This window comes from Podarcis erhardii (genome assembly GCF_964252035.2).
Source record: "Podarcis erhardii genome assembly, chromosome: 12".
NCBI classification, from domain to species: domain Eukaryota; kingdom Metazoa; phylum Chordata; class Lepidosauria; order Squamata; family Lacertidae; genus Podarcis; species Podarcis erhardii.
This window is the reverse complement of record NC_138513.1, coordinates 20,125,318-20,137,393: the sequence shown is the minus strand read 5'-3', so window position 1 is coordinate 20,137,393 and position 12,076 is coordinate 20,125,318. Positions and strand designations below refer to the sequence as shown.

The 12,076-nt window shown below is 39.4% G+C and overlaps 1 protein-coding gene across 1 annotated transcript in view; it reads left to right on the top strand.

The window, feature by feature from the left end:
- MALRD1 (MAM and LDL receptor class A domain containing 1) overlaps positions 1 to 12,076 on the top strand; it is a 238,211-nt gene that overhangs the window by 88,919 nt on the left and 137,216 nt on the right. Inside the window, exons 26-28 of the mRNA XM_081881827.1 lie at positions 2,266 to 2,513; positions 3,398 to 3,686; positions 11,759 to 12,004. Of these exons, the coding sequence (XP_081737953.1) occupies positions 2,266 to 2,513; positions 3,398 to 3,686; positions 11,759 to 12,004 (783 nt within the window). The remainder of the gene's footprint in view (positions 1 to 2,265; positions 2,514 to 3,397; positions 3,687 to 11,758; positions 12,005 to 12,076) is intronic.

The window sequence follows — 12,076 nt, the reverse complement described above, 5'->3', positions numbered from 1 at the left end:
CCCTAAGACATAGGTTAGGCTGAGAGTTATGGATGTACCAAAGAACAGCCAGTGAGCTTGTGGAGTTGAACCCAAGACTCCCTGGTCCTAGTCCAGGCATAGGCAAACTCGGCCCTCCAGATGTTTTGGGACTACAACTCCCATCATCCCTGACCACTGGTCCTGTTAGCTGGGGATGATGGGAGTTGTAGTCCCAAAACATCTGGAGGTCCGAGTTTGCCTATGCCTGTCCTAGTCTAACCATTGCAGCTTAGTTTCTCAACATATGAAATACCAGCTTTATTATCAGGTTGCAGTCCCTTAAATAAAATGGGAGATTTGAAGATTAGAGTAGAGGATCTTTAAATGGTAAGAAAATGAAAAGCCTTTTCTTAGTCTGCTTAGGTGAGCTGCAGCAAGTTTGATTAGGTTCCTTAAAATGTGTTGAGAAGCACCCATGTATACGTGAGGTTGGATGGTCATTTGTCATGGATGCTTTAGTTGAGATTCCTCCATTGCAGGGGGTTGGACTACATGGTCCTTAGGGTCCCTTCCAATGACTGTTCTATGATTCTCTGCCTCTTGTGCAGCTGTCCTTTTTTAGTTGATGATGGCTCGTTCCATTATAGAGGTTCTCACTTGATGCAGCAGTTATCAAGTGACAAGCACATATGTGTGAGGCAATCCATCCTTGTTTCCCAATGAAACCTCAATACTGTTGGGGGGGAATATCCATTTTAAAGTAGCTCTAGTGCCTCTTTTTAAAAAGACCATACAACTTTCTTTTTCACAAAAATATTGGGGGAAACATACATTGTGAAACTTTAATTTGCCTTCTGCAATTCTCCAAAGCCCTTTCCTCATTAATTTAGCTAGCTAAAAGAATACTTCAGCATAAGTTTAGATTTCCCAGGTTGTAAGATGGAAGTACCACTTACCGTCAACCAGAGAGGGCAGTCCAGTGCAGCTGCAGTGGTGCCTGGTTGTTTTCTGGCTTTAGCATGGGATGACATCACTTCCTCCTCCACTGGCTGCTGGAGCTCTCCCATGGTTGCAGCCAGTCATGGGCAAGCCTCTCATTGTTCTGACCTTCATTTCTCTCTGTGTTCTGGGAGACCAGGGCAGAAGGAATCTGGTCACAGCAGGAGGGGGAGACTCTCTGGATTCTTCAGCAGCCTGCCTCATCTCTCTCTCCTGCCACCCTTCCTCTCCTGCCTCTGAGTCTAGACTGCCCTCTGCCACAGCCTCTTCCTGCTCACTAAACTCTGTTACTTCTGCAGCTTCTGACACCTCCTCCTTCCAGTCTGCCCCCTCTTCTCCCTCTTGACATGCATCACCATCCCACCACAAATCCCCTGCTTCTGAGTCTTCTTCCCCTGGGGGTTGGCTCTGCATCCAGCCAGTCCATGACAGCAGACAGGCTGGTAGATACAGGATACACACCCAATGCCTACACCAAACCCTGATGACATCTCTAATAAATAAACTTGTGGCTTGTTTAATCCCAAATGGTTGTTCTGTGCTTATTTCAACTTCCCACCGCCTGCAGCATCATTGTGCCTGGACTTGCAAATTGTACCTTCTCTTTGAATATAAAAGAACATATCTAGTCAAGCTGTTTTTTGCTCTTTTTTAATTATCTCTTTTTATACTGAAGTAACGTTAAGTCCAAATATAACTAATTTCACAGGTAATTTCAATATGAAATAAGCTGCATCCTGCTGTTTCTTTTAATAGTTTACCTTGTTCTCTGATGGTCTAATTCCTGTATCTAGTATAATTCTGTATGTTACTAAAATATATAAAAAGTTTGTTCTCTTTTGCTTGTCTAGAATAATTGGTTTGTTGCGATCTTTGAATCTTATAACTCAGAAACTTAAAATAATAGGTTTAACAATTAAAAATTTAAAGATTTCTGTTTTTCTCAAAATATTATGAAATAACTATCTAAGGTACCGGATATTTTTGGTTTACCCATATTGCCTCTTATAAACATTCATTTGTGAATTGCAATTAGATACCTATTGGGTAAAATAAGCCTGAATTAAACAAAAGGCTGTTTGCTAATCTAAATTCCTTTTAAAATAATGTCATTATCACCATCAGCCTTTGCATGATGGAGCATCAGCCACCTGTTAAAAAGCCTTTCATTAGTTAAATGAGACTCGCTCCATTTTGAGCATAAAGGCAGAATATGTTTGTTATTGTGGTGCTAATTTCAGCATTTTGCATTCTTTTTCAATTTTAGACACTTTGAATTTTGTTGGGGTTTTTTGTTGTTGTTAGGTATGTCCATTGGGCGCTGTGATTTTGAGTTTGATCTCTGTGATTGGGAACAAGATCAGAATGATGACTTTGACTGGAATCTCAGAATTGGAGGAATCCCAAGAGCAGGCACTGGGCCAGTAGCTGATCATACCTTGCAAGAACCATCTGGTCATTACATCTTCATAAAAAACTCCTTCCCTCAATTGCCAGGGCAAGAAGCCAGAATTACTAGTGTGACTGTAAGCAGAAAGAGCAAAAATTGCAAGGTATGTGAAGGACTGTCTAGCAGGAACAATAGAAGTTGATTACTAATTGCAAGAATCAAACATCACTTAAGCGTCCCTTAGAGAAAATATTTGGTTTTATAGGTATCACCTTGTTCCTTTAATTAGCCAAGTGCTATTGTAAAGCAGTATTATATTGCTTTCAGTGTAGAACCTCCAAAAAGGGAAATAGGTTCTGTTGAAAACTTCATTTGTTCTGAATGAAATACATTGCTTAAGTGACATTAGTGTTTGGATCTTGGCTGCTGGGTGTAGAAAACATCTTATGATAAAAATGTACAGAATAATTTGTGTGCCTCTGATAAGCTATTGAAATGAAGCAATGATAAATATTTGAATAAAAAAGATTATTGCGGTTAAAATGTCAGTTGGATTCCACCCCCAAACATTTGATAGTGGGAAATAAACATTTATTTTTAAAGGAAGTTATTTATTTATTAGGTTTCTAAGGTGCCCTACTGTGGAACTCTCAAGGCAGTTTAGAAGCATATTAAAGCAAAAAGAAACAATCAAAAACAACAAAGTTAACTCAAAACAACGAAAGGAAGACAGTGTATTTTATTACACTGGATCTAAAATGAGACTTCATGGGTGATACTGAACCAGTCTCCAATAATTCAGTATCTCTATTAAGAAGTGCAACTGCTTCATGTTCCCCTGTCCCACCACCTTCCTCTTAAAACCTGGTCTTTACTGTAAAATTATTAATGGACTATAGATATTTAAATGGATAAATATTGCAAATCCACTGCACACTGACAGATAGTCTGTTGGATTCTTTTCTCATGGAACCATAAAACATGTTTTCACTATGAAGCGAGTCTTATTTAAAGTCACTGCTCCATATTTACTCCTCTTCATTTCAGGTAATATTCTACTACCACATGTATGGAGCTAACACTGGATCACTAACTGTCTACCAGGTGACAGCATCAAATCCCCCCCAAGTATTATTCAACCTCTCTGGAAATCAGGGGAATTTCTGGAAAAGAAAAGTGCTGCTATTAGAAGCCTATGAGGACTTCCAGATCACCTTTGAAGGGCGTGTAGGAAAAGGCTACAGATATATAGCCCTTGATGACATCGTGTTTACAAGGGAATGCTTGCCATCATCAGAGTTCTTGCCAGATGAACCTACAGCATCACCCCCAACAGGTAATTACTTGAGAATGTCAAGAAAGATCTCTCTCCCCACTTCACTTTTCTATTTCAGTAATATAGAAATCAGCACATTGATGGGATGTGGTCATTGAAAAAGCATAAATATATTTGAGTCACTTTAAAGAGGGAGAATCTTTTTGAACTTCCCCATCACATATAAATGCTTGCAGGTTGCACAAACATTTCCCCTGTGTAGCAACGGATCTCTGAAGATCGCTGGATTACTTCAGACTTTTCTGAAATGTGTTAAATGAGGACATTACCCTAGTAATTGACAAAGTAATTCAAAATCTGCCGTGTGCAATGGAGCTGAGATGCAGGACACCTTTTAAAATGAGATCCTCTAAAATAAGAGATCACTTAAAATAAGGAGCTTGTTGTGGTTTTGTGCAGGAGAGAATTGTACCAAGGTTACTCCAATTTGTTCTGGGTTGTTGGAGCCCATAGTTGAAGTCAAAGCCTTTAATTTATTGACTTCTCTTGATGGAACTCTTTACTTTAGTACTGATGGGTCTGTGCTTCGGTAAACAGAACAATCTTAGTTATATATCCATATCAATGCATACGGCTGCTCTCGGGGGCATGTTCTTAAAGTCTTGTTTACAATTTTAAGTGCAAAAGTCTATTTTTAACAATGTTACATTTATGGTTTAAAATGCATATCAGAGTAGCTAAAGATACCGCCATAGTTCCTGAGAACTGTGGGCAGAAAGAGGTTTGCACAAGGGGACTTTCCCATCTCCTCTTCCCTACTGTTAGGGTTGCCATATTTCAAAAAATAAAAACCAGGACACCGGGGGCATTTTTGAGCGCCACTTGCATTAGGTGCTCCTACCTGATTCCCTTTCCCATTGAACCCTAGACCACATCCCCATACTTATCTGGAACGTTCCCTGATCCTGAAGAGAAACATTATTTCCCTCCCAGCACAACCTAATATTTAAGTGAGTGTGCTTTAGAATCAGAGCCTGAAAGCAATAAAATTGATGGTGATTGTCAGACATATTTCTTGCAATTTACTGCCCCCTTTGACAAGGCATTTATTATTACAGGGAATTACTGAAGCCTGGAGATATGGGTGTGCTTGACAGGGAGGTGTATTATGTTCCATCTCCATTGGCCTTTTGTTTAGCATATGATACCGATATGGTGTTAAACTACACTGGGAATTAAGAAAATTTATTATTCTTGTTGTAGACATATTTTTTTTAAAGCGCCCTTGCTGCTTTGGAGACTCTGAACCAAAGTTCTGTGCTTTATTGGAAAAACAAAACAAAACCTTCTTGGCCACGTTCACCTGGCAGTTTGTAAGCAGTTGGGAGACTCTTGGGATGGTTGGAAATTCGAAATCAATTCTTTTGGACAGTGAAAGCTTTTCATTTCTTATCATCATGCCAGGGATGTTAAAGCCTTACAAACATTCATGTGGGACCCATTTCCTTTTATAGAATATCCAGGGTTTTAGTCATATGTGAGTGTGAGTGTGTGTGTGTATGAATATATATATATTCTCTAAACACTTTCAGATTAACACAATTGGGCAGGAAGCTCATTAATCACTTCTTTTGTCCTATTCTTGTTCACCTGCCACGATTTGGTACTCAAAAGTTTCAAGGTCAGTGCTTTTAATGCAACTTTTTGCTGGAATTGTGGCGATCCAGAGACAATGGGATTAGCTGCACTAAAGACTCATATCTCTTTGATCTTTATTATGCTGAGCACAGCATGTTATAGTGTAGGAAACTGCACTGACAACAAAACTCAGCTTAAAAAAAAATAGTGCTCTGTTTTTTTTCCAGCTCCCAGAAATAAAGTTTGCCAGCCATTCAGCACTGACTGAGTTCTTTATTTGAACAGTATAATGACAAGGTTGTGAATAATTAAGTTCAATAAATTGAGATGACCCCCAAGCTGAAACACCCTCCATCTGTTTACTGAAGCACTTCAAAAACTTAATCATGCCTCAGACATTTCAAGTATAGCACACCTTTTCGTTTAAGACAATTGCCATCTCACATCTCCTACAGGATATATTTTCTGATTAAGAGTTACAGCTATTACATTATGCTCAAAAAACCAAAGCATAATTAATTTTAGAGTATTGTATATAATTAAATATTTTATGTATTATATGTATTATATGTAATGTAAACACAAATAGCATAATTGTTTTTTGGTTTTGGAAACTGGCGCTACCCTCCATTATTTTTGAAAACGATTAACTTCCCAAAATCTATGTAGAGGATACTTATGACTTTGAATACTTAACTACTACTCCTATTAGTACTACTAGAACATAGACAGCTCAGTCAGCACAGCATGAGACTTTTAATTTCAGGGTTGTGGGTTCAAGTTCCACATTGGGTGGAATATTCCAGCATTGCAGGGGGTTGGCCTAGATGACCCTCGTGGTCCCTTCCAACTCTGTGGTTCTATGATTCCACTATTAAGACACCATCAGTGTACATGGTATCTTATGAACTGAAAAAGATGTATAGAGAACTATAAGCAAGTATGTCCTGCAAGGTGTTTACAGCAAGGAAGGAAGCTGTGTAAGCAGTAGAGGAAGAAGAAAAGATCATGAGAAAACAATTATATAAACCTGAACCTCCTGAACACACAGAGACCCTCCTCAGAGGTTCTGCTCCAAATGCTTGTGCCATCATAGTTACAGTACATAGATGCTTGAGCTAGGGCCATCTCAGTAGTGGCACCCAACTTATAAAACTTCCTCCCCAAAAAGGTTCCTCTTGCATCTTCCATGGTCGTTTTAGGCACTTACTTGGCAAAGAAAATATTATTTTGAATGGCTCTGGAGCTCTTTGCGTTCTTCAGCGGCTGGTTCTATATCCTGGTATGCATGTCTGTCCTTCTCAGTTAATTTATTTCTCACCATAGTTTTTTTGTATTTTCCAAAAATATTATGGATTTCTTGTTAATTTTTCACTATTGTTTTTTTTTTAATTGTTAAGTGTTCTGTCCCAGGCAATGGTCTCATCTAGACTGATTTCTAGTCAGAGGAGGGTTAGTTCAGGCAGAGATCAAGTAAGGCAGGATGCAGTCCTACTGAGGGAAATCTCTATCTATTATCTATCTATCGATCGATCTATCTATCTATCTATCTATCTATCTATCTATCTATCATCTCTATCTATCACCTATCTATTTTCAGCTTAGATGCTGTTTTTCAGAACTAAATGTCCTCCCAAACTGGCTCACAGTCAGAAAATTATTAGCAAAACAGCACCAAACAGCACCATCAAAATCACATCCCTCAAGTCACATGTAAATTAGACATTTGAAAAATCTACAACTGACAGAACAGTATTTTTTTTTTATTAAAAAAACACACCATAAAAATAACAACAGCCAGGCTAACATCATCAGATCCCAGCAGTGGTCCCATCCCTGCTCCCAAGCTTCCTGAAATACGTCGGTCAGCTGACACAACAACCTCCAAGCTTCCTGCTACCTTTTGTCTTCAGTAGCAAACCCATCTCTGTTCTCTCATGTCCATGGATTCTCTCTTGGAAGATTGTTTGACGCAAATCTATATCACCTTTTTCTTCACACAGGTTGGCTTAGTTTGCTGCTTTTTCTGTGTCTTAGGTATTCTCCTCTAGCAGAATTGGCAGCCATACTTTCCGAAGGTTGTGGTGTGTTTTCAAATACCCTATTATGCCACCTCTTCCCAACTGCAGCCCTTTGCCATCTCCATGCCAATTGGCCAACTAGCAAATTGGCCCTACTGGCAAAAGTTAAAATACAATACACTAAAGCAAACCAACAGTAATAACAGCAGATAAAAACCGTGCTTGAATAGTCACACAACTATTTTGTTTACACTGTTATAAAACAGACATGGACATTGGATCAAGTGATTTTATTTTATCTATGTGTTTATTTTGTAATATAGGGAGAGGGAAGATGAATCAGAATAATAGAATTAGACCCAGACTGGATGCTCATCGAATGCTAGCTTATTGACAACTGCAACAAAACTCATGGATGCTGGGTCAGATTCTTGGTGAGAAATAATGAGGGGAAGCAGAATTTTTTAGGTGTATTCTCTGAACAAACAGGCATGTATTGCTAAGAGAACATACTTTAGCATGCTGTGTCTGTTCACAACGGAGCCGCAAGACAGAATATATGACCCAGTTCACTTCTAGGAATAAAGATTGTGGGATGAATAGAATTTAATGTGAGAGTAGAAAACTCTTCAAAAGTATTTTTGTCCACCTGCCCCCAATCTCTTTAACAATAACTTACAATATCCAGATCTGTCAGGGTTTACATGAGAAGACCTTTCACCTTGTGAAAAACATGACTCTTCTGTGCAAGCTTAAATATTTGTGTTTTATACTTCCACTTCTCCTGATAACCTCTATCAGTGACCTTGTTATTGTTTCCACTTCACAAATATCAGTGTAAACTGGGGGTTTATAATGCTATTCATCCCATTTGCCTTGGTATAGTTATCTTGAAGCCTCTCAATACATACTAACTATAATATACATGTTTTGTCAAAGGGAGAAAAAGACTGCCTGCTATAGAAGTCGAAATGTTGCTGTGCAAATGTTAGCAGTAAATTTCATTCTACAAGACAGAATGATCTGCAAGTCCTGCTGTGGACACCATTAGCAAAATGCCTTATTTGAAATTCTGATAGTCGTGTTTACAACCATACGATGCAATACAGGGACAGACTCTGTTTGTGCTCATTCCATTTTCAATGAATCTTCTGTCCCAGTGTTGAATAGTTTCAAAGAACCCTGCTTTCCTACTAAGTGAAACCGATTTTACAATGCTGCTCCTTTTCATAAGTCATTTTAGACTAGTCCACAATCCGGTGTTTGGTTTCAACCCACCAATTCAGCAGAATGCAACCCCAAATTTTTGTTTTCCAAACCACTGATTAGAATTTTATCACAGATGGTGAAAACAGGTTACACCCATTTAGTAATTCTTAAATCTGGATTAATCCCAAGGTTTACTCTTGTAGCTTGAGTGGTTTGGTAGGTAAAGTAAAATTACTGAAGGAATAGGCTGGTAATAGAACTTTCTTCCTACCCCCAAAAGGCACATGTATTGGACCTAGGTATATCTGGCTGTATTTGGATAGTCTCTGCAAACAGGAACCTTAAATGCATGGAGGTTGGGAGCCGGGTACCCGGATTTGAAACCCAGAGCCAGAGGGACAGAGGGATTTTGTTGAGGCTGCTCAGCTGATGTGCAGTGTAGCAACTGCTGCTGCGCTTTCCTACATGTCAGCTGTTAGACAGGGAGGGAGAGCAGCCTCAACAAAGTTCTGCTGCCCCTCTGGCTCACAAGGAGATGATTCCCAGAGCCTGAAGAGGACATTATCTTCAGGCTTTGGGGAGGGTCTCCTCATGACCCATGAGGACTCCCCACTTATGCACATTCCACTTAGGTGTCATGGCCCTGGAACGTAACCCCCGCATAAGGGGGAGTTGCCTGTATAGTGGTTGACGCCCAATCTTTGGAGATACAAAATCTAGCAGTTTGGTCTGCCTCCACTACTATAAAAAGAATATAAGGATTTACCACTACAAATTCCCCTCATTGGTAGGAAGTTTGTGATCCCCACATGTAGATGAAGTATACTTCTTCCTTTATTCCTGTTCTGTTTCAAAAATTGAGCAGTGTGCAAACACTGAGTAGCATTACTGTAATTTAAGAAATCACCGTGATGCTTAATATCTTACATCAATTACTGCTGGGCAACATGGTGACTTGCAATAATATTAAAGCTGCAATTAAAACATTGCAACCAGTAAACAATAGAAACTGAATAACGCAACAGCAGGAGGAGTCAAAGTGACCATAAAGCAACAAAATCACTGTGCCTTTTGAAGACTTTGCAGTGCATGCAAACTCTTTTTTAACATGGCGCTTGGAGTAGGCACTGGGTGAATAATTAGGGATACAGAGTCCCAAAGCTAGGTCACTATTTCAGAAAAGACTCTGTCTCTGGTCACCATCTTCCTAAGATCTGGCAGTAGGAGGCCTGGTGGGGAGTGGTGTTGTTACTGTTACAGCAGCAACAGAAGAAGATAAAATCTGTGTGGTTGCATTGGGGATGTAAGGAATATGTTTTGGGGAGTCCATCAGTGCTATATGCTGAAGTCTGAAGTCTGGCTCTTACTTTGCTTCCAAGTATTCTTCCAAGGCATCCACAGGTATAGCCCACAGCAGTAGTCTACTATGGATGTTGCCAGGACATGAATACCATGTGGCCAAGCAAACTCTGTCCAGCACCATGATATAAAACATTCTCATTTTCAAAAAGTTTTGTGTGGGGTTTTTTTTACTACATTGATTCTAAAAGTTTCTGTGTAGTCATTATCATTATTTGTTGTAAATCCTCCTCAGTTCATGGATTTTATCTTAGAGACACTAACATCTCCTTGGAGTCTATTATGGTCAATGTGCCTGCCCTGTAAGAACAAAAAGTCCACTTGCTAACAGCTTCTGCAGATCATTGCTGTGGAAAAACATATTGACCCCTTTCAAAGGAGTCTCTCCTGTCCATTATAAATAGCCAGACCACTTTTATGACTTCTGTTTTATCAACAGATAATACTGTGAATATTTTGAAGCAAGCAATGCTGTAGAATTGCACTGCAAGGCTGCACCCTAAACACACTTTCTCAGGAATGAGTCCTCATGGTTACAGTGGGATATACCTCCAAGTAAACATTCATAGGATTATGTTGTACAGCCCATGTATTTTAATGGAAATTGTTCCAACTGCACCCTGGATTGGGAAACCACATGTTGAGATTCCTGCATTGCAAGGGTTTGAACTAGATGACCCTCAGGGTCCCTTCTAACCCTTTCTATGGTTCTATGGCATCTATAGGGTTTAAAAGAACTCAGCTGTCTTTGGATTATGCCCACTCAGTTCTTATTAGTGCGGAAACACTGAAAACAACATTCTGTATATATCTACCAAGTTCCTTCTGAACTCAGCAGAGCTTATTCTCAAAAAAGTGGGTACAGGATTGTTCTCTTAATTGCCTAGTTCTGTCTAGTTTGGGGCCAGTGTGTTGCAGCATAGAGTGCAATTTTTAAAACTAGTTATTAAAATTATTTTGCACTATTTTTAAAAGAAATTGTTGTGGCTTTCCTTATCATCCCCTTGGTTGGCTCTCCTTATTACCTGGTGTGCATATCTCTGTGACAGTTAGTTTCTTTCATTTTCCCTTTAAAAATGAAACAAAACAGCAGCATCCCAATCCTCACATGTTTGCTTGAATTCAGTGCATGTGGTTTTAAAAGGCTTTTCTTCTTGATCGGTAGGTTTAGAACTCCACCAGAGAGTGCAAGCACATGCATAAATAGTTTATGTAGTTTCATTTTGCTCAGTATGCCTATTAATGTGTAATGTTATTCCTGAATCCCCCCCCCCCGGCATGTGCCATTCACTTACATTTTCATGGAGACTTCTTTGGCAAGGTCTTCTTCTTCTTCTTCTTCTTCTTCTTCTTCTTCTTCTTCTTCTTCTTCTTTTGTAGCTTAGTCTGATCTCCAGATACTCCAAAAGGACTATCCTCCAGCTAAACAATTTCAGAAAGAATTACCTTAATTCATTTCTGCTAAAAATGGCGTTCAAAAAATTTCAAATGTGATAATGGTTTTCAGACTTCATGCTAATTAGCATCTACATATCTGTCAATGAACTCCTGAATATAGTGGACCATTCAGCCCATTCTGGATGTTAGTCAGCATTTTGAACCTCAGGCTTATGTGTGAACTGATCACACCCATAGAGCACATTTATTTAACCCTTCCTGCGAGGAAGGTTGAATCAGTGGTGGTAGTAAGCCGTAATTCAAAAAAGCTTGACTATCATTACTGATCACTTCATTGAGTAATCCAGAACTTCCTGTCATGCACTTTGTAAATCACTAATGTGGTTCAACGCCTCACTCTGCAGTAAAAGAAAACGTCAGCAATTAAGTCAGGCTAGAAACAATGGAATACATTGTCATCAAAATCCTTCTCTCTTCTCTTTCTGTTTGTGTGTATATTTTTTCCAGGCTCTTGCTCACATGGTTATTTGGAATGTCTCAATGGCAAGTGTTATAGACCAGAACAAAGCTGCAATTTTGAGGATGACTGTGGAGATAATACTGATGAGAGAGAATGTGGGACCTCCTGCACTTTTGAAAATGGTTTATGTGGTTGGCAGAATTCCCTAGCGGATAACTTCGACTGGGTTATAGGAACCAGCTCACCTCAAAGCCTCAGGCCTCCAAAAGACCACACACTTGGAAATGGGAAAGGTACGTTGCCACTTCAGCACAGGGAATTTATCTGCATTCACAAACCTTATCATCCCATCCCATGCAACACAG